The sequence below is a fragment of the Pleurodeles waltl genome, chromosome 9, assembly GCF_031143425.1.
Source record: "Pleurodeles waltl isolate 20211129_DDA chromosome 9, aPleWal1.hap1.20221129, whole genome shotgun sequence".
Taxonomy (NCBI): domain Eukaryota; kingdom Metazoa; phylum Chordata; class Amphibia; order Caudata; family Salamandridae; genus Pleurodeles; species Pleurodeles waltl.
Window position 1 is genome coordinate 1,081,684,655 of NC_090448.1, and position 24,340 is coordinate 1,081,708,994.

Below are 24,340 nucleotides of genomic sequence, written 5' to 3' on the forward strand. Positions count from 1 at the left end.
CAGTGAATAAAACTTCGTAAAATGTAAACTTTGCACTTGTACAGCGCACTACTCACCCGCACTCTCAAGGCGCTTTACGCATACCGCTGTGGAACCCCTCCTGGCCTTTCCCTGTGAAGCACCCACTCCTGGGCATCCCCAGGGTGAAGCCAGGCATCCAGGCACGTTGTGGAGATTAAGCAAGCTATTGCCCAGAGTTACAGAGTGGGACCCATTAATTAGATTAGGCACCGAGGCAAGAATTATCTGGTCCAAGGGAATTGTGCCCAAGACCCGCGGAGGTGGGAATTGAACTTGAACCCTGGTCCCGGGCCAGATCTCTGCATCATGGTCTGCCCTCTAACCATTGTGCCACACTTCTCTGGCTTTAGAATAAAATGTATACAAGGGCTGGGGAGACCCCTGGATGTTTGAGAGGGTTTGGGACTGCTGGCGGGAACAAATAGTTATTTGCTGATGGAAATGAGAGGTCCAGTGCATTAATTACTACGCGAGTATTGAGACCAGTGAGCTTGTCTCCTATCGGTGAAATAGAACAGTATTTAGCAGACGTGCTGGGATATTGTCAGTTCGTATCTGCTTGGCTTAGTGTTGAAGACTTATATATCTAAACCAGTGCCTTAATTGCTCAAATTGACACTCAGTGATAAAATCGTGACAGCTGTTTATATAAATGTAAATGTTGTAATCAAAAGACACAAAAATATTAAAACGTGTAAATACAAAGGAGGAGCGCGTGCTAGCTTATGTGCTGTGCTCACCGGTCCTTAAGATTTACGGTATAGAATAGGAGGCCTCTCGCCCCCAGCTTGCGCCCCCTCTTGCCAAGTTGGAGTTGGCAGGGGGTGGAGGAGCCGGGGTCTTTTCGACACACAGTTAGATGTGGTTGGGCTTGCCCTCGCTCCCGGAATCAACCTCTGGGCCTCTCCTCTTTGTTGTCAGTGTCCAGTGGACTAACAGGTTGTTCATTGGTTGCTGTTTATTTTTGTGATTGGCATAGGTGTTGTACTACTCTAACATAGAGACAACTGGGGACTCGGGGCATGTTGTGCACTATGTGCTGTGCTCACATGTTGCCTGACTATGAGAGTAATCGCATTGTTTGCAAGATTTATTTTGCCCACTTTCTTCACATAAAAGCCTTAGTACCGGAAGAAGCATCACCATGTTCTGTAAGGACATGTAATTAATTCACGTGCTCAAGCAAGTGAAAGGCTAATAAACGCAACTGTAGTGTCTGTTTTTGTCTTTGACATACAACCATCTGTCTGAATTTTAAACAAAATATATAACTCGACAGGCGCAGCACAAACAAATAACACAACATGTTTTTTCAGCATCTTGCGCTGCAATGTACTGTCAGTATTTTTGCCATTAAACTTAAAATGTTAAATTTTCGGAATTTATTCAGTTTTTGTCGGTTTTCCGTGAGAATAGGTGGCGTCCAGGTTGTATATTTGAGGCAGTCCGTGGTCTCCCAGTGCCGCTTTGATTATTTCACTTGAGTCTGCATATTATCTGTTCAAACAGAAGGTGTTGAGGGGGCGGCTTTCGCACCAGAACTGTTTTGTGATTTCACAGTGTTTGAAGCAGCAGCGAACGCCTTTGGTTTACCATAAAAGCCCTGGCACAGTACTGCATGCTCCCAGTTTATCTTCCCAGGGGGGACTGACATCAAACAAAGCCCAGGAAGGGGTGAAGGCCACCTGACTGCATGCACCCCGCAGCTTCTCAAATTGAAAACACCCCTGGTTTCCAGTAAATGTCATTTAAAATGTTTAACTTTGGATTTGTTATATGTTTTGTGTCTAGGATTGACTTCGCTCTTATTGTGTTTATCGTGTTGATCACAAACCGTGTGTGCTTTTTTTTTATCACCTTATTTTTTTAAGGGTACTTCCTTAATTGTAAGAACGACGTATCCTGAGACCTCAAGCTTTGCTATGAGTATTGTAAACCGGGGCATTTCTAATACACAATTATATTACAAGGCTGTACCCTGTCCTTGAGAAAAAACACCCCCACTCCTTGTGGAAACTCACTGTCCATCAGTGAGACCACACCTTCTGCATGTGTGGCATGACCCGAGATCAGTGTCTCAGACCGAGGGATACTTGCGGGAGGGAAAAAGCTGACGAGGGCTACAAGAGGAAGCAAATGACTATTTACATTCTGCAACAGAATAAAACAGAGACTTAAAATGCACAGTCCAGAACAGATACACAAAGGTAACAGGGAGAATTTCTCCCGTGACTAGATAGTAATAATAGGCCATTGACTTTAAAATGAGACCTTGAAATGTGCAGAGTGGCAGGTGAACCGTACCTGTGAATGAGCGAGAAGGGCTGGTGAGTGTTTCTCAGCTCCCACAAACCCACTGGGGAACAGCTGAAAGCACGTCAGACCTGGGGTTTTACTATTGTGTTTGTTTATGTATATCTTGGGAAGGTCTTGCGGATCCGAAGTAGTTAGAATTCTCCCTGTCCGTGAGACTGGCACAGCCTCAGATGATCCCTGAATCGCCATTTGGAACTGCTGACCTCAAGAGGCAGTTTAAAAGAAAAACATTGGGGTCGTGGCCAAGATGACTCCTTTGCCAACTCGCTGGGCAAAGCCTCTCCTAGCAGCATACATTGAATCTCCAGGCAGCGCAACACCGTGCAGGACCCACCTCTGACTACTCCAGGCAGGGTTTGAGCGTTCAGCAAGGCTCCTCTGCCCTGCACCCGATGTGCCGGTGACTGCTGCCTGTGAGACACAATGCTTAAGATGGCAGCCACCACCGCAGATGGGTAGTCCGGAGAAGGATGGGCACCTGCACACCAGGGTTTCTGTGGTCCCATGGGACATGCCTCGCCGGCCTGGAGCTGCTCGGCCCCCGAAACCCATGTGGATAGCGCAGTCCTGGAACCTTGACTGAAGTAGGCCGGTGCATTGCTGGGTCAGAAGCATACTTCGGCCTGCAGGCGTCTTCATAATCCTAGCTCCTCTGTGCCCGCCGGTCGAAGTGGTCAACTAATGGCGACGCCTGCATCTCTCGGCCGATAGGAAATCTAGTACTGGCCCTAGCCCACCTTACCAGCAAAGAGGCATGGGTGGGCATTGTCGCGTGTGAGGTTCAGGAGCCACATAGCAATTGCCACAGGACCATCCTGCATCTGGGTGGACCCCCAACCCTAGCAGAACTACTAGTACAACTTCAGAGCTGTGCGCACTCAAACTGATCTCTACGGGGACCCCTAATATGGCGGGGGCAGGAAAGTGTGCAACCTTAAAGACATGATTGCACAAGCATCTGGCACAGCCACTGATGATGGCCAATACTCCCAATGGGGCCCTGTCATAGCAGTCAAAGGCAACGATGCAATGCCTCTGACCAGGGTATTCATGGAATCATTCGTCCTCTTCCTAAGTGAAGCCTTCAATGGAGGACAAATAAATGTCTGATGGTGAGGAGCTTGAGTACTTGCAACAAAGGTTTTGTACCTCCAGGGCTGGCAAACTGCCATCGTTACTTATCCTCCTGCCCTATGAAGCAGGGAGTGCCATCCTTTTTTCACAGTACTTTCAAGGGACGATTGTGAACAAAGTGGCAGAGAAGGGCAGATTACCCACTGTTCGCATCCACGTCAGTGGATTCCCACTCACCATAGTGGCTAAACATGCTCGGCTAAAGAATCAGGAGCCATTTCTGAAGCAGGCAGCTTTGTTGACCTTGGAATCACCTGGCCCAGCAGTCCTGATAGGGGCGGAACCCAACCTTGTGATGAATAAGAGCCTTGATATGTCTGGGCAGCGGTTTAGACAGACAGGGGCCCTGTGGCTGAATGGGAGAGAATGGTTACAGGAGACGGGACTGGGAGACATCTGGAAGATATTACACCCACTGACTGGCGACTACATATACTACTCTTCTGCTCATAAAACCTGTGCTCACATTGACTACTTCCTGGGCACATCAGCCGTGCAGTCTTGGTTAAGAGGGATCTCCATTGAACTTATGGCATTGTCTGACCATGCCCCACTTGCCCTCATCCTCTGAATTGAGGCCCCACAGTGGACGACTGGATAGCCTGGCACTGTTCAAAAGCTAAAGCGAGTCATCAAAGATTCTTTGGTGACTAACAATACTGGGTGTATACGCAAAGCCACTATCTGGAAGACATTGAAGGTGATGACGAAAGGGGAATATATAGTTAGCTCTGAGGCCGAAAATAAACTGTGGAGTTAAGAGGACCGGGTTTGAGGGGCAGTTTGGAGAGCTTGGAGTTAGTCACAAACAGACAATAACCCCAAGGATTTGGAAACAGCTGGAGCTAGCCCGGTCCCAACAGTGACACCTGGATCTTGACAGGGAGGAATAAGCTCTGTTGTGACTCTAACCCGAATGCTACCTATGGGGAGATAAATGTGGCAGACTTCTTCCCTAAAGATTATACCCAAAACGAGAGGCTGGTAGGGTGAGTGGTATCTGGAGAGCGTACAGTGCTAATGTCACAGGAGACACCTGCATAGTGATGCACTTTGAAGACTTTTATAAAACTTTATATGACGCCTAGAACCTCGGGGACGCTGACAGCCAGACATACCTCCAGGGAGCATGCACCACTTGACTGACTCCACAACAGGCAGAGCCTTTCGACAGTCCCATCCACATTGAGGAAGTCATTTCATCTATTTCCTTGGCCCGAATGTCTTGTCTTCTCTCTGTTCTAGAAGTCCTTATGCCTGGCCCTGGTGCTGATCTTTACTAAATTGTTTAAGTCCTTTGCCAACACAGTAACTCTACCGCGCTCAATAACTGTACTTTCAGAACCTGGGAAAGACCATCTCTGCTGTGGCTCATATCGTTCGACCATTTCACTCATAAATGTTGATGCCATATTTTTTAATAGGCATCTTTGCTGCCCACCTCACCCCTTATGCCTTCCCTAGAGGACCCAGGCAAGACTGGGTTCATTCCATATCAGCAGTTTGGAGATAAAACCAAGAGGACCCTACAACTGGCGGACAAAGCCAAACGATCTCGATGAGGTAATGATCTTAGCATTTGACACTGAAATTTGGCAGGGTGCATTAGCCTTATCTGACTGCAACACCCTAAGCCATTTTGGCTTTGGGAGCATATTTTGCAGGTGGATACTGAGCAGATATAGCACACCGTGGGCGGCAGTGAGGATCAGTGAAGTTCTTTCAGACTCCTTCCCCATACGCATTAGCACACAGCAAGGATGCCCGTTGTTCTCCGTTGGCATTATTTATGGAACCCTCGGCACAGAGAGTCCATGATGATCCACAGATTACCAGGGTATTCTTTTGGGGGAGATATATATTAGCCTGTATGCAGATGACGTCTTAGTAGCTCTCAACAATCCTCTGTATTCTTTACTGGCCTTCTTAGAAAAGCTGCAACGTTTCTGAGAAACATCAGGCTTTAGAGTTAAGCTGCGGCAATCCAGGGCCCTTAACCTCTCTGTTGCGTTGTCCTTGCAGGCACAGCTGGTTGCCCGGTACCTACTAACATGGGCTACTTCCTCCTTGTTTTACCTCGTGGTCCAGATAGCTGCCACAGTCGCCAACACAGTTGTAATCAAATGCGGCTCCCTGTTACGCCAGATTAAAACTGACCTACCTCAGTGGAAGCAATATCGCCGCTCCTGGCTGGGTCGAATGTTGTCCTTGAAAATTACAGTTCTTCCTAGGGCCTAATTTATGTTTCAGGTCCTCCAAATTACACCTCTGCTAGGTACACTCAAGACGCTTCAGGCTGAGCTCCATTGCTTTGTTTATGGTGAAAGGGGTCATGGGGATCCCCAACTTCACCCAGTATTATCAGGCAGTGCAGCTTCCTTTCGACCAACTGAAGGCAGATTATGTGCTCCCAGAGTCAGTATTTAATCTGAAAGTAATGAAGTTGTTCTGAGATATGCAGCCTGACATTAGGTGAAGGATGCAGACACCGCTCACCCCCTTTGAGAAATGGCACCTCCAGAGAGATGGAGTCAAGCTTATTATCATGGAACTCCACACCCTTCTTGTATGAGGTGTTATGGGGAAGAAATCTTCACACATGTGACATGGGAACAAAAGATAGGGCGACCTCTCACAACTAAGGAATGGGGGGAGGTCCATCAACGATGCAATGTAGCCAGCCTTGAAACGGCTATCAAGATAGCAACTTATTGTGACCTTACCCCTGCCAGGCTGCATAAAAGAACTGTGCCTCTCAGCAAGCGCTGTTGGCATGCTACTGGACCTCCTGTGGTCTTGCTCTAAGCTGGTCTGGTAGTGGGATGAGGTCTTGACGGATGTAGGCGCTCATATAAACCCAGCTTTCCCAGTTAGTTTTGTGCTTGGCTCTCCCAATCCTCTGACCATTCCACTAAAGTCCATGAGAAGTCATCTAATTTGCCTAGTGTTAGGAGCGGCACTCCAGGTGACACTCTCCCTCTGGGGTACAGACAAGGTCCCAGCGCACACCACCTGATTGCACAGAATATAACGGATACTGGGTATGGAGAAAGCAGACCAAGACCTCAGTGGCCCATATACACCCTCCTCTCTGACTGCCCGAGCCTCGCCTGATTGCTCAACGGCGCACACGCCCCCCTGAAGGGACTCCCCAGGATAGGAGACCGATGCAGCTACTGGATCCTCTGAAGCTTGGGGTGTCCGGACTACAGGGTGCGTGCCTGCTCCGAACGTACTCGAGGAGCGAGTACAAGGTGCGGAAAGATGGGGGTCGGGGGAAGCTGGAGTTGTGAATGGGGTGAGTTTTCTCTTAAGTAACATGCCAGAAGTTTGTCATTGCTGGTCCGGACCCGCAAAAGGGGCCTGGTTATTGTATATTGCGTTGGCATGTCTTTACCTTTATTCATGTAAAACAATCAAAACAGACTTGAACCATAAAAGAAAAAGATTGTTGTGGCACGATCTGTGATCCCCGTTTCCCCCGCCTCTACGTCATCCCCAGGGGCAAGCGGGCATCTCCAACCCCCTTTTGTCCCCAACATCAGATTAGCTGCACAAAAGCAGACTCTGAACATTCAAATGGAAACAAATATTTTAATATGATTGCAAAATGTACTTCTGTTGCTTACCTTACACCTTGTGATTTGTAGCTAGGGTTACTCTGATGTGCTTTCTTATGAGAGAGTTTACAGAAATTTTTTGCCAGTGTAGTAAATACCTAGTAACTTTGTATTCACAAAAATGAAACCTGATGGTCGGAGTTGTCAGTATTGCTCTAAGTTTGTGTAAGAGCACACATGACCCTTGTTTATACAGCAGTGTGGAAGAAGTCCTGTTCAAATATGTTTCATTTAAAGGAAAATAATGAAAGGATTATATAAATTGTTTTCTATTTCCTAACACAAAACCTCCCCGTTTGGCCCTTTGGATAAATACGCTTACGCAGGATTAGAAAATAAACGTCTTTTTCTTGAGCAGTATACACTTGAGTCTATTTTATTCAGCGAGCAGGTGTAACAACTGATAACAGCACTCGGACATTAGCAGCTTACTTCAGTTGTATGTTGCATCTTCTCTCGCGAATGGACCAAAATGTGTCCATGCTGAGTTTTACACCCTAGTGCAAAGCAGCAATTTGAAAACTCTTTATTTCCCACAAAAGGCAGTAGGTATTGACAGCGCTTTTGATATCAAAAATGGGTTATGTAATGAATATGGAAAGTGTCAGGGTTACATATATGGCTGCTATCTGCCATCATTGGCCGTGGCGATCAGAATGCATCATAGCACCGCAGTTGTCTCGACCGGCGTCTGGATGTTCATTAAAACTAGTTGGATGTGACTTTTTTTTTTTTTTTTTTTTTTTCAATTTTGTTGAATTTTTCTTTGTTGCTAGTGTCTAAAATGTCTATTGTGCTGGATTTTGGTTTTTTAGGACAAGAAAATGTTAAAATTATGATGTTCAATTTTGCCTCCATTCATTTTCCCTATTCCAATCCCAGTGGAAGCGTTGATGACCGCTGCCTGCTCCGGCATTCTGCCTGGCGCTGGCACTAACCAGGAATTGGCACTTCACTGTCTGCACGAAGCAAAAGGAAACATCCTGGTAAGTGGGTCATTTTCTTTTTTTCTTTTAATTACATTCGCTAAAACGATGTATTGCTTATTAATGAATAAAACAGTGTATAGGTAACATTCATTTACATTCGCCTTAAGTGGTTTGTTTGTAGTACTACTTGTGGGCACCTCCTGTTAAATGTCATCTTTTCCCTTGAAACCAACTCCTTTCGAGCAGCTCCCAAGAGAGTTCATCCTTTCTTTTGGCACTTTTAAAGAGGAAATAAATAAGATCCAGGCTTAAAACAAAGCAGTCTAGTGGGAGGGATTATTTAATTTTCTTATACTTTGGATTTCCTCTTCATGGTTGAAAATCCTGGCTGCTTTGGCCTAATTAAGTGTGAGGTATGTATGTTCATGGACGTCAATTCACCAAAATGCCAGGGGTAGCGGACGTGATTTCACGCGCCCTTGGATCCCGCTTTCACACACACACACTCACACACATTCACACACACACACAAATTCACACTTACACACACACAAATTCACACTTACACACACACAAATTCACACTTACACACACACAAATTCACACTTACACACACACAAATTCACACTTACACACACACACACTCTCATAAACACTCCCCTGCAAGCAAGCACACAACATGCATTTGAAAGCATTTTTACTTACCTCAGCTGCCATGAAGGGGCATATTCCCAGCTAATTGTACCTCGTGTATTACACTGATAGTGAATAACGTTATTATTCACTATTGGTGTAATACAAATTGACAGAAAACAGAGTGCAGTCCCAACTACGAGCCGCCACTATGCTCCTGGCACTGAAATTGCCACCCCTGAAGCCAGGGTTCACAGCTGTGACCCCTAAATGACGTCCATTTATGTTATTTTTAAATCAGTAGTAGGGCTCCTGGCTTTAAGGTATTTAATTTCTGAACGTTTCCGTCCGTATTTATCAGCTTATTTTTTCGCCACCTTATGTATTTATCCAGATTTCTTTTCTTTTCTTGTGAATAAACTTGTTAATGATTTGTAAATTTCCACATTTATTTAAGCAACAAAAGTATCCCATTCTTTGTTTCCTGTTGGGTTTTGCACTTTAATCAGCCAAAAATAGCAAAATAATCTGCCCATGGGAAAATAGTAGTATTGTGCTAGAGAGTGCCTTCTTGCTATTCCCTCGTTTTCACTGCTTTCTCCTTGATTTTCCTCCTGGTTTTTGTGTGTACCTTCTCCTTGCCTTTCCCTTGTTCTCACTGTTTTCTTCTTGCTTTTCCCCCTTTTTTAGTTTGCCTTCTCCTTACTTTTCCCTCGTTTTCATGCTTTCTCCAGGACCTGCAAGTGGCTGGATACCCTATTAGCAGCACTTCACAAATCCTGATTAATTGAGCTATATCTAGTAATATGCAATTATTTAAGGAAATCTCATTCCGTTTTTAGGGTCGAACCTGCGAGCGCATGTGCTAGCACACTGTCTGGCTTGCAAAACTCTCTTGTGTACAGTAAAGAGCTTGGAGCCCACATGACGCTTACCATTTGGTGGCATGTGTGGCACTCTCCTTTACAGCCTTGTAATTCGTCACTGCAGGCCAAGCATCATTTCTGTTCCTCTGTGTGGCCCAGGGACCAAAAACTGATTGATTAAACTTATTTAGTTATTTTTAACTTCTAGTGCCCTGCAAACAAAAAAGCTTGTGACTGGCAAAAACGGGACCAGTAGGGCAAACAAAATTACAAAGTATTATTTTTAGTAGTCTTTTCTCACTTTGCAGTCATGTTTTCTTTTGTTTTTGCTCGTGGGCCTGTTCTCAAAAGATGACAATTATCCTGTTCTGGGTATTGCAAAACAAGCTTGTTTCCTTATAATGTGTAATTTATGAAATAATGCTTTAACACATAATCCTGCAGTACACCCCACTCCAGCCCAAACCACTCACTTCAGTCCAATCTAACCCACCCCACTCCTCCCAACCCACCTCAATCTAATCTGCCCCTCTCCAGTTCGCCCCACTCCAAGCCAAAACAATCTGCCCCACTCCAATCCAAAACAATCTGTCCCACTCCATTCCAAAACAGTATGCTCCACTCCCGTCTACCACACTCTGATCCATAACAATCTGCTTCACTCCAATCTGCCCTATTACAGTCTGCCCCACTGCAGTCTACTGCACTCCAGTTTTAAAACAATCTGCCCGCTCCAGTCTATCCCACTGCAATCCAAAACAGTCTGCCATACGCCAGTCTGCCGCACTCCAATATGCCCCATGCTAATCCAAAACAATCTTCCCCAGTTCAGTCCAGAACAATCTGTCCCACTCCAATCCACCCTACTTCAATCTGCCCCACTGTTAATCAAAACAATACACTCCAATCCAATCCACCTCACCCCCAATCCAATCCACCCCACTCCCATCTAATCCACCCTACATCAACCCAATCCACCCCACTCCAATCCACATTAATACACTCTGCCCCACTTCAATCCATAAGAATCTGTTCCACTCCAATCCATTTCGGTCTGCCTCACTCGTATCCATTTCATTCTGTCTCACTTTAATCCACTCCAATCTGCCCCACTCTAATACAATCCACCTCACCCGCTCCAATCAATCACAAGCCACTCCACGACAATCCAGTCCACCCCACTCCAATCTAACCCATCCCAATTCAGCCCAGTCCAATCTACTCCAATCCAATACACCTCACCCCAATCCAATCCACCCCACCACAATCCTCTCCAGTCCAGTCCACCCCATTCCTGTCTGATCCACTCCAGTCCATCCCACCCTAATCCAGTCCAACCCAGTACTCACTCCAAACAGTCCACTGCTACCCACTCCACCTCACCCAACCCCAATTAATCCCACTCAGTATAATCCACTCAAATCCAGTCCAATCCACCCACTCCAATGAACCCACCCTACAACAATCCAACACAAGTTTTTTAATTTGTAGTTTTATATAGCGCAAACTCACCCCAAAGATATTGGAGCGCTTTATATCAGCACCAGTTAAATTACACAAGGACACATTAATTTTTTGGGTGGGCACTGGGAGGTTAAGTGATATACCCAGTGTCACAGGATTTTGAGCTGACGCCGAGACTTGAACCTGGTTCCCCAGCTCCAAAGTCTGCAGCTGTGGCTGTTGCACCAAGTCCTCTCCCCGCCCACCTCACCTCACCTCACTCCAATCCAATCCAATGCACTCCACTCCACCCACCCCTATCCAATCTCCCCCAGTCTAATCCACTCCACACCACCTCACTCCAATCTGATTCATCTCACTCCCGTCAGATCCACCCCACTCAATCTGGTCCACCCCACCCAACTCCAGTCCAGTCCACCTCACCTCACCCAAATGCCATCCACCCCATCCCACTCCACTCCAATCCACCCCACCTCAATCAACCCACTTTAGTCCACGCCACCCCACTCAGTCCACCCAATCCACGCCACGCCAGTCCATCCCTTACAGTCCACCCCACCCTAGTCCACGCCACCCCACTCAATGCCCCCCTTCCAGTTCAATCCATCCCACTCCAACTCACTCTACCCCAATCCAGTCCGCCCCATTACAGTTCAGTCCACCTCACTCCAATCCAATCCACCCCACTCAAATCAAACCACTCCACTACAATCCACCCCAAACCAATTCTCCATTCCAGTTCAGTCCACCCCACTCCAATTCCTCCACCCAACCCCATTCCTCCACCCAACCCCATTCCAATCCACCCACCTTAACACAGTCCACCCTATTCCAATCCACCGTAATCCAGTCCAGCACTCCCCAGTCCAATCCATCCCACTGCAGCCCATCCCACTCCATTTCAATCCATACCACTCACTCCAGTCCACCGCCCTTTATCCAAATCCATCCCAGTTCATTCCTCCCATCTCTTAATTCAATCCATCCAGCCCATCCCACTCCAATCCACCCTACTCCAGTCCAGTCCACCCTACTCTACTCCAGTCCATCCCACCCCACTCCAGTCCAATATAATCCACCCCATTCTAATTCAGTACACCCGCTCCAGTCTAATCTAATCCACACCACTCCAGGCCAATCCACTCAACCGAATTCAATCCATCCCACCCCAGCCCTAGCACTGCAATCCAAACCACCCACCTTGGTCCAATCTAATCCATTCCACTCAAATCCACCCAAGTCCAATCCACCTTAACCCATTTCAGTCCACCCCAATCCAATCCACACCTCTCTACCCCAATCCAATCTACCCCACTACCTCAGTCCACTCTACCTCAATCAACTCTACCTCAATCCACTCCACCCTATTCCACCACACTCCACTCTGCAGCTAAACCACTGAACTCTACTCCCCTTTACTCAGCTTTAATTCTACTCCACTCTGACACTTCAACCTCCCGTGACCGAGCCCCATCCCTCTCTGCAACGCTGGCTGAGCCAGCAGATGAAAAATAAAACGATAGTCAACTGTTGTTTCATTTTTTATCTCCTCCCTCTTGGCCAAGGTGGCGACGCTTCTCCACCATAGAGGAGGAGCTGCCCTGAGTAGGCCCAGATCGGAGAATGACTTTCGGTGGAGGTATGGGGAGGCATTGTTTTATCTGCATCTTTTCAACATTTTAAGTGTATTAGTTTATGGAGAACATGCAGTTTAGGTTTTGTCGCAGTAGCAGCTTCAACGTTGTAACAAGTGATGAACACAGGGCTTGTGATTTATGCTTCCTGTTTGATCCTAAATCTGAATACGGTATTCTGTTCTTTATTGAAGCCTTAAACGGAAATTCACAAAAAAAATTGCTAGACACACAACACTGTGACTTAGACATCGAGTTTATGTGGCAGACTGGCTTCAGTTTCTCACTCGAGGATGAGGGCTCAGAGGGTCTTAAGGGCTCCAGGAAGGTGAAGAGAAAACAACTGCATGACTCTTACTTCAACTTCACTGGATATTTTATCAATACTGAATAAACATAAGAAGACACTGTCTCAAGATGGTTAGCCTTCAGAGCTGAAAGATTAAATAAAATAGGATTCTGGAACGAAAGACAAAGCTACTGGCAAGAAGGAGCCAAAGATAAATGATTTGATTTCACAAGATGATCATGCTCGAGAAGTATGTAAGTGGAAAACTATCCTTTCACCCAGAAAATCTTCCAACACCAGAGGAGGTTGAAAAAGGTGAAGGGAGTAGTTCTTAAACATTTGACTTCTGTAGCCCCCATTTAGTCATTACTAGAACTTGGGGACCCCCACTGAATAGTTATTGGAATCCTGGGACTCCCACTGGGTCATTATTGGAAGCCAGGGACCCCGGCCTAAGCATTTCAGTTATTTGAACTACTGCAAAACAGTGCAAAAAACAAGCTTTTATCAAACAAATGCATGTTGCTATATTTCATTTAATTACCAAACAAATATTTTAAAACCATTTTATTTTTACAGGAAAGGTTGGAGCTTTTCTAAATTGTATTGCGGACACACATCATCCATACTATATTTAGTTTGATGCACTGCTCCCACGAATCAGTCCGAGGATACTAACTTAGTTTTTAGCCTTCAATTTAGAATTACTTCACATTTACAGAACGTTTTAAAATTTTCAATTTTGCTTCTTTGTTTATATGCACTTTGATAATATATTAATATTAGTTAATATTCTAAGCAGTTGAAGACCCCCTGAGTATGCTTAAGGACCCTCCGGTTACCCAGACCACAGGTTAGGAACCACTGGTATATGATATCTAGATCCTTGGCATTGTAGAGTCAAAAATGCCTTAAGGTTAAAACGGTTTGTCTTTTCCAGAATAAGGAATTGTGCGTTGCTTTACTATCTTTCAATATACAAGAAGGCCAGGAATAAGATACCAAGGAAATAAATGAAACCAGACACAATGGAGGACACAGGCCTACCGGAACCAACACTACCAGAAGATCATGCACATGCAGAAGATGAAGAGACTGAGGAAGATGATGCAGAGAAGCTAGTGGAACAAATGGACCTCCTATATGAAAATGCAGACGAGGAGAATGTATGGGAAAACCTATTTACAGATTCCGTTCCAGAGGAAGCAGAAACTTTCAAGCCTTCACCAGGTGCAATACAAATAATTGATACCTAATATAAGAGAATACAATTGTTTGGAAAATCTGTAGGTGATGCATTGGAGAAAAAGAAAATAGTGAGTAACACAGTAAGATCTATGGGTGCTTTGCAGTCAAGGCACACTTCATAGGTAACCCTTGTGTAAAGAGGAGAACGAGTTAGACAATTGTACCTAAAAAATAAAAAAAGGAAGTTGCAACAGCAGACTACAGGTAGTATGCAAGAAGCAACATCCTTACACCATTATGCAGCAGAAGCCATCTATTTAATGTAGGGAACGAGTTAGAGGACAATACTCAAGAGGTTGTGGCTCTTGCAGTAAATCATTGCATTACTCTGCCCTCAAACCATGCAAAACTAGTGAGGGAATCGGACGACTGAAGTATTACTCACATAAATGCGGAAAAAGTTAACTCTGACAATTAGATAATACATAGCTATTATGTATAGTTAAGCCCAAAAGGATGACTTTCAAAAAGCATTATATTCCTGTGGTGTCGGCTTCAATAAATGAGCACGGAGACGTTTATGCAGGTATTCCAAACTTTTGTTCAAGGGGGTAATGGAAGAGATATGATACAAAGAGAGAAAGAAAGGGATTTTCTCCGAGTATTGCCTCACACCAAAAGCAGATCTGACAGTTTGACTCTCATGTGAGTGAGTAGCAGTGTGAAAACACGTCCACGTATGTGACTTTCACTATGTCTGTGCTATTAACTTGACTGGTGTCACATGAGTCGTGTTCAAGGCCTTCCATGTACCTCTGAGGGTATCTATCTCTATCTCGTGTACGAACATGTCTCTCTGTTTGACTCTCACTATGCCATTGTGCATTTTACTCAATCGGTTTGAGAGTGAGCGATGGTGCATGACGGTAACTCAAGTTATAGTTAGCAAACTAAACTATAAGGAGCCACTGATGGCCCTGGGGACCACCACACCCCAGGCCCGGCTCCTGCTACGTCCCAGGGTGTGCACCCCAGGGTCATAGCTGTTTTCTTGAGACGTTTCAGGCATATTGTATTTTTAAAGGCCCACCAGTCTTCTCAGGTTCCTAATTTGAATATAGTAACATTTTGAAAGATATTTTATTTTATATTTTTATATATATCTATCTATCTATCTATCTATATATATATATATATATATATATGTATGTATATATATGTTCGATGGCATGTGTAGCTGCAGATACACATGCTTTGCACATCCCGCCATCTAGTGTTGGGCTCGGAGTGTTACAAGTTGTTTTTCTTCGAAGAAGTCTTTTGAGTCACAAGATCGAGGGACTCCTCCCCTTTCAGCTCCATTGCGCATGGGCGTCGACTCCATCTTAGATTGTTTTTTTTCCGCCATCGGGTTCGGACGTGTTCCTTTTCGCTCCGTGTTTCGGTTCGGAAAGTTAGTTAGAATCTCGGAAAATTCGACGGTATTGTTTGCGTTCGGTATCGGGTTAGTTACTACAGATCGACACCGACTTTTGAAGAGCTCCGGTGGCCCTTCGGGTCCCCCGTCGGGGCCTGGTCGGCGCGGCCACGTGTCTCTTCGAGGCTGATGGAACGGACTCCATTCCGCTTCTGCCCAAAATGTCACAACAAGTATCCGTATACAGATCAGCACCTGGTCTGTAACTTGTGTTTGTCGCCAGAACACAAAGAAGATACTTGTGAAGCCTGTCGAGCGTTTCGGTCGAGGAAGACATTAAGAGACCGAAGAGCGAGAAGACTGCAAATGGCGTCGGTGCCGACAGGACAAAGGCATTTGGAGGAAGAAGAGGAAAGCTTCTCCATCCAGGAGTCGGACTCGGACGAGCTCGATCGGGAGGAAACGCCGAAAACCGCGAGTAAGACGTCGAAACATAAAACTCACGAGAAGACCACAAAAGCCCAGGGGACGCCACCGCCAACAGGCCATGGCTTAACCCGTAAAATAGGTGACCGATCATCGGCACCGAAAAAGGGCACGCTTGTGTCGAAGTCATCCGACTCCGGTCGAGATACCGGCACACAGCAATCTCGAGCCCGAGACAGCGGCTCCGAGCAAGTTCGGCACCGAAATGGGTCGGCACCAAGAGATCACGACACCAAAAATAAAGAAAGTGTCATCGGAGCCGAAAAAGGCTACCGAAAAGGTTTCCATTCCGAAACATCCAGCCTCGGAACCGAAATCAGGTTCCTACACAGAGGAACAGGGATTGTCCTCCCAAATGCAAGGACATAAGTTCGGACAAGAACTAGAATCAATGGAGCCAGACTACACTCAAAGGAGGCTCCACATTCAAAAGGACACAGGGAAGATAAGCACTCTTCCCCCAATTAAAATGAAAAGAAGACTTGCCTTTCAAGATAAGGACAAGCAGCCACAGGCAAAGGTGGCAAGACAGACAACTCCGCCACCATCACCACCACCATCAATGCACACATCACCGGCAGTCACTCCACCACTGATGCAATCCCCAACGCATACTGCAATGAGTCAGGACGATCCCGACGCATGGGACCTTTATGATGCGCCAGTATCGGATAACAGCCCAGACTGTTACCCAGCAAGACCGTCCCCACCTGAGGACAGTACATCTTACACGCAGGTGGTCTCTAGGGCAGCAGCTTTTCATAATGTCACCTTGCATGCAGAACCTATTGAGGATGACTTTTTGTTTAATACACTATCCTCCACTCATAGCCAATACCAGAGCTTACCTATGCTACCTGGAATGCTAAAACACTCCAAACAGGTGTTTCAGGAGCCTGTGAAGGGCAGGGCCATAACTCCAAGGGTGGAGAAAAAGTACAAGCCACCCGCCTACAGACCCTGTGTATATCACGCAGCAATTAACACCAGACTCTGTGGTAGTAGGGGCAGCTCGCAAGAGAGCAAACTCTCACACCTCGGGAGACACACCACCTCCAGACAAGGAGAGTCGCAAATTTGACGCTGCAGGGAAAAGGGTTGCAGCACAAGCAGCAAACCAATGGCGTATTGCCAACTCACAAGCACTTCTGGCAAGATATGATAGGGCTCATTGGGACGAAATGCAGCATTTCATAGAACACTTACCCAAAGAGTTCCAAAAAAGGGCACAACAAGTGGTGGAGGAAGGACAAAGTATCTCAAATAATTAGATACTGTCAACAATGGATGCAGCAGATACAGCTGCGAGGACAGTGAATACTGCTGTAACAATGAGACACGCATGGTTGCGTACATCAGGATTCAAGCCGGAAATACAACAAGCCGTGCTGAATATGCCTTTTAATGGACAGCAGTTGTTTGGGCCGGAGGTGGACACTGCTATAGAAAAACTTAAAAAAGACACTGATACGGCCAAAGCCATGGGCGCACTCTACTCCCCACAGAGCAGAGGCACATTTTGCAAAACACAGTTTAGAGGGGGGTTTCGAGGACAAGCAACAGAACCCACAACCTCACAAACAAGGCCCACTTATCAAAGTCAATATCAGCGGGGAAGTTTTCGGGGACAATATAGAGGGGGACAATTCCAAAAGAATAGAGGGAAGTTCCAAAGCCCCAAGCTCCTCAAAACAAACAGTGACTTCAAAGTCACAAATCCCCAACACATAACACCTGTGGGGGGAGACTAAGCAATTTTTACAAACATTGGGAGAAAATAACAACAGACACTTGGGTACTGGCAATTATCCAGCATGGTTATTGCATAGAATTTCTCAAATTCCCTCCAAACGTTCCACGGAAAACACACAATATGTCAAAACAACACATGGATCTTCTCGTACTAGAGGTCCAGGCATTGCTGCAAAAAGGAGCAATAGAATTAGTACCACTTCCACAGAAAGGAACAGGAGTTTACTCTCTGTACTTTCTCATACCCAAAAAGGACAAAACACTGAGACCTATATTAGATCCCAGAACATTAAATACCTACATCAAATCAGACCACTTTCACATGGTGACATTACAAGACGTAATCCCACTGCTCAAACAACAAGACTAAATGACGACACTAGACCTAAAGGATGCATATTTCCATATACCAATACATCCTTCACACAGAAAGTACCTAAGATTTGTATTCCAAGGGGTACATTACCAATTCAAGGTGTTGCCATTCGGAATAACAACTGCACCAAGAGTTTTTACCAAATGCCTGGCAGTAGTAGCTGCGCATATCAGAAGGCAGCAAATACATGTGTTCCCGTACCTAGACGATTGGTTAATCAAAACCAACACACTAGAACGGTGTTCACAACACACAAAGTACGTCATAGAAACCCTACACAAACTAGGTTTCTCAATCAACTACACAAAGTCACACCTTCAGCTGTGTCAAACACAGCAATACTTAGGGGCAACAATCGACACAGCAAAAGCGATTGCCACTCCAAGTCCACAAAGAGTACAAGCATTTCACAATGTAATACAGGTCATGTATCCAAACCAAAGAATACGAGTCAAAATAGTAATGAAACTCCTAGGCATGATGTCCTCATGCATAGCCATTGTCCCAAACGCAAGATTGCACATGCGGCCCTTACACCAGTGCCTAGCATCACAATGGTCACAAGCACAGGGTCAACTTCTAGATCTAGTGTTGATAGACCGCCAAACATACACCTCGCTTCAATGGTGGAACAATATAAATTTAAACCAAGGGCGGCCTTTTCAAGACCCAGTGCCTCAATACGTAATAACTACAGATGCCTCCATGATAGGGTGGGGAGCACACCTCAATCAACACAGCATTCAGGGACAATGGGACTCTCGGCAAAAACAGTTTCACATAAATCACTTAAAACTATTGGCAGTATTTCTAGCGTTAAAAGCATTTCAACCAATAATAAGCCACAAACACATTCTTGTCAAAACTGACAACAATGTATTACCTAAACAAACAGGGAGGAACACACTCAACACAGTTGTGTCTCCTGACACAGAAAATATGGCATTGGGCGATACACAACCACATTCGCCTAATAGCACAGTTCATTCCAGGGATACAGAATCAATTAGCAGACAATCTCTCTCGGGATCACCAACAAATCCACGAATGGGAGATCCATCCCCAAGTACTACACAATTACTTCAGAAATTGGGGAACACCACAAATAGACCTGTTTGCAACAAAAGAAAACGCAAAATGCCAAAACTTCGCATCCAGGTACCCACAAGATCAGTCTCTGGGCAATGCGTTATGGATGAGTTGGTCAGGGATATTTGCATACGCTTTTCCCCCTCTCCCACTCCTTCCATATCTAGTTAACAAGTTGAGTCAAAACAAACTCATACTCATAGCACCAACTTGGGCAAGACAACTGTGGTATACAACACTACTAGACCGCTCAGTAGTGCCTCATATCAAACTACCAAACAGACCAGATCTGTTAACTCAACACAATCAACAGATCAGACGCCCCAATCCAGCATCGCTGAATCTAGCAATTTGGCTCCTGAGGTCTTAGAGTTCGGACACTTAGACCTTACACAGGAATGTATGGAAGTCATAAAACAAGCTAGAAAACCAACCACTAGACATTGCTATGCAAATAAGTGGAAAAGGTTTGTTTATTATTGCCATAATAATCAAATTCAACCCTTACACGCATCTGCTAAAGACATCGTAAGCTACTTGCTACATTTGCAAAAGTCAAAACTAGCATTTTCATCCGTTAAGATACATTTTACCGCAATCTCAGCTTACTTGCAAATTACCCACTCACCTTCACTGTTTAGGATACCAGTCATAAAAGCATTTATGGAGGGCCTAAAAAGAATTATACCACCAAGAACACTACCAGTTCCTTCATGAAACCTCAACATTGTGTTAACACGACTCATGGGGCCACCGTTTGAGCCCATGCACTCATGTGAAATGCAATATTTAACATGGAAAGTTGCATTTTTAATTGCCATCACATCTCTAAGAAGAGTCAGTGAAATCCAAGCATTTACCATACAAGAACCATTTATTCAAATACACAAGCATAAAGTAGTTCTACGGACAAATCCTAAATTTTTAACAAAAGTCATATCACCGTTTCACTTGAATCAAACAGTAGAACTACCAGTGTTCTTCCCACAGCCAGACTCTGTAGCTGAGAGAGCACTACATACATTAGACATCAAAAGAGCGTTAATGTACTACATTGACAGAACAAAACAAATTCGGAAAACAAAACAATTATTTTTTGCTTTCCAAAAACCTCATACAGGAAATCCAATTTCTAAACAAGGCATTGCTAGATGGATAGTTAAATGCATTCAAACCTGTTATCTTAAAGCAAAAAGAGAACTGCCTATTACACCTAGGGCACACAACTAGAAAGAAAGGTGCTACCATGGCCTTTCTAGGAAACATTCCAATGACTGAAATATGTAAGGCAGCCACATGGTCTACACCTCATACGTTTACCAAGCACTACTGCGTGGATGTGTTAACAGCACAACAAGCCACAGTAGGACAAGCAGTACTACGAACTTTGTTTCAAACAACTTCAACTCCTACAGGCTGAACCACCGCCTTTGGGGCGATAACTGCTTACTAGTCTATGCAAAGCATGTGTATCTGCAGCTATACATGCCATCGAACGGAAAATGTCACTTACCCAGTGTACATCTGTTCGTGGCATGAGACGCTGCAGATTCACATGCGCCCACCCGCCTCCCCGGGAGCCTGTAGCCGTTTCGAAGTTGATCTTGAACATTTGTAAATTTGTAAATATAGCACTTTAAACTACATTATGTACATACATGTTTACTCCATTGCATGGGCACTATTACTATAATACTTAACTCTTACCTCATCCTCTGCGGGGAAAACAATCTAAGATGGAGTCGACGCCCATGCGCAATGGAGCCAAAAGGGGAGGAGTCCCTCGATCTCGTGACTCGAAAGACTTCTTCGAAGAAAAACAACTTGTAACACTCAGAGCCCAACACTAGATGGCGGGATGTGCAAAGCATGTGAATCTGCAGCGTCTCATGCCACAAACAGATGCACACTGGGTAAGTGACAATTTACATATATATATTCACTTGAGATAACTCTAACTATAACTGGTGAATTTCTGTGATTTTGTACATTTAAAATGTGAGCCTAACTATAACGTCCCAGTAACCTTTGGTTTTTTTTAAGTGAATTTCAGTGTTTTAAAAAAAATTCTATTTCCTAACTATAACGTCTCTGTAACCTTTGTTTATTTCAGCGAATTTCTATGTTTTTTGTTGTTGTTTTTAAACGTATAGTATTTTTCATTACTATACGTTAATCCAACCTCTGCCGCACATGGCCTTTGGGCACGAGCGGCAGCAGTTGGCCATACTGCAACCAGCCCCCTATAAGCACCCAACCTTAAACCTTGCACAGGCCTTGCCTGTGCGCAGTAGGGTTTGCCTGCAAGTCTGCAGCCAGTCCCTTCGGCCAACCCCCCTAACCACCCAACCCCGTGCTGTGCATGCTAGGGATGAAAGTGGCTGTAACAGTGTCTGTCTGGGTGCGAGAGTGCATACATCAGTGTTTTAGTAAGTGCACCAGTGTGTGCAAGTCTGAGTTGGTGCATGAGGGTCTGAAAGGCTGTGAGTGGGTGCACGATGGTCACAGTGGGTCTGTGAGTGGGAAAAAGATTGAGAGATAGAATTTTTTTAGCCTTTGATGTATGATATACTTAGAATTACATATTTCTGTTTAATTTAAAAATGAAAAAGTATTTATTTAAAAAAATAAAAAATCATCTATTTTATATTTATACATTTGTAGTTCTAAAAAAAAGAAAGGGAAACGAGTAAAGCTGGATTCAAAACCACTGTGCAGGTCCTTGACACTGAGCTATTGTTATTTCTTTTCTTTTTTTTAAATGGACTATCTAGGACATGTATTTTTTATTATTTTTTGTATTTGAAAACAAGTCCTTTACAGGCTATCTGGGACCACAGGGGAGGCCTTCCCAACGGTCCCATTGCTTCAGCAAGCACGGAGCTGCTTTAACCGCAGATCCGTGCTTGCTGAAGCAAACATTTCATCTCTGTCCCAAGAGATAAAAGGTTCAGTTTTTGATAACAAGACCTGATTGACACGTCCTGCCGACAAAAAACACAGTTTACTGTGGCTTGGCCCAAGCTGCAAAGCTGCAGCCAAGCCACAGCAAACAGCTGGGGTGGGGGGGAGTCCCCATGGCCATCAGTGGCTCCATTTGGGGGGCCACGTGGCCCCCCTCAAACATATGCATATCCCCGGGAAGGTGGTGATCCCCGGGGCTAATCGGGGTCTGAAACTGACTCCCTTCACATTGAGGCTGTCCCCCAGGGAGGTAGGTGGTGGTCCCCAGAGGTTGTGACGGAGGCCATCGGACCGCCCCACACATATATATATATATATATATATATATATATATATATATATTTTTTTTTTTTTTTTTAAAAAGCATAATTTTTTTCACCACCTTTAGGACACCCGCACCAGAGCAAAGATGTCAGGATGTATTTTTTTTCTGGGACTCCTCTTCAGCAGAGTCCCAAGATGGCTGACAACACTTCAACGGCTTTGTTGTTGAAGTGTTGTCAGCTAATCAGATCTCAACACGAGATCGGGACGGGTCATGAATCCTTTGCATCCCTATATGTACAAATTTTTATTTTCTTTAATTTCTCAGCTACTGCACTTAATTACACCAAAACAAAAAAAGGTCTCTTACCGCTGTCGGGTTCGGACATGTTCCCTCTCGCTTCCGTAGATCTTGGTTCCGTACTATCTGAACTTCTCTATCTATCTTTCCCTTAAATGTCTGTATCGTTTTCGAATGTGTTTTCCATACTACACTTGATCCGATTGTAGCGTCGTGATTGACTAAAAGCCGTTTCGGGCTCCCGCGCCCATCTCGGGCCTACTCTGGAAAGGCTCATGGATCATACTCAGTTTTGATTCTGCCCTCAGTGCCATGCCAAGTTCCCGTACGCAGACCAACACTCAGTGTGTAATCTCTGCCTCTCTCCGGACCACAAGGAAGAAACATGCGAGACGTGCCGATCCTTCCGCTTCAAGAGGACTCTGTGGGATCGAAGAGCGTGTTGTTTAGAGATGGCGTTGAAGTTGACTGAACAAACGCCCTACATTTACAGTGAGGAACAGGCGCAGACTGCGGTTTCCATCGCAGACTCCGATTCCGACCGTGACTCATATGGGGACAGCCAAGTTATTCCTGCAGCTCAGTACGAGAGTACACCAGCCCCTTCCCAAATGGTCTTGGGTCCACCACTGCTTGCCGGCCGTGGTCGGACCCGAAAATTACATCTCGATGACCGGCCCTCGGGTTCGGCATCAAAGAAGACCAAAATGCATTCGACCCAACAGACTACCACCTCTGTTTCGGAATCAAGTCGCAAAGTGGAGGCTTCCACTTCAGAACCGGCCACCTCGGAGCCGCAGCATCAAAGCTCCTCTTCGGAACCGCAGCATCAAAGCTCCTCTTCGGAACCGAAAAAAACCTCCCATCTGCTTCAGAGTCCACATTTTCGGCCTGATTAAAGCAGTCACCACGCTTTCGGAGCATACAGCTATGGAAAGTAAACATGTTCCTTCTGTAGAGGAGTCAACAGACAGTAGGCCCATTCTGGAAGTGATGGACCATAAACAACGGAAAATATAGATTCAAAAAGACACTGGGAAAATTATTGTGTCTCCTCCTTTAATAACCAAAAGGAAACTGTCTCCAAGAACGTTTTGGAAGCTGGGCCTTCACCTGCAATATTTAATCACAAGGAGAAATCAAAGGCAGTACAACAGCTTTCTTCACCACATTCTCCTGTGCTTCCCACTTCTCTACCTGATACTCCGCCACCAACACCTTCACCTACACAGTATTCTAATCAATCTCCTGTCTCTTCACATGGGGATTATATGGGTGACAATACTTGTACTGTAGACCCATGGGATATGTATGATTCAGACCCCTATCCCATCTAATGACACTGATCTATATCCCACTAGGTGGAAGCCACCACGGCTTATAATCAGGCGATTGCTAGAGCAGCCACATACCATAATGTTCAGCTGCACTCTGAACCCATATAGGATGACTTTCTATTCAACACGCTATCCTCTACACAAACAGTACCAATGTTTGCCAATGCTACCAGGCATGCTAAAACATGCTGATGATAATTTTAAAGAACCAGCAAAGGCTAGGATACTCTCACCGAGGGTGGACAAAAAACCTAAAGCTG

General features: G+C 45.1%; 1 protein-coding gene across 5 annotated transcripts in view; it reads left to right on the forward strand.

Moving 5' to 3' along the window:
- MIDEAS (mitotic deacetylase associated SANT domain protein) overlaps positions 1-24,340 on the forward strand; it is a 588,535-nt gene that overhangs the window by 500,175 nt on the left and 64,020 nt on the right. For all 5 annotated transcript variants that reach the window (XM_069208745.1, XM_069208746.1, XM_069208748.1 and 2 more), the window contains one exon: positions 7,974-8,077. In XM_069208745.1, coding sequence (XP_069064846.1) covers positions 7,974-8,077 — 104 coding nt within the window. The remainder of the gene's footprint in view (positions 1-7,973; positions 8,078-24,340) is intronic.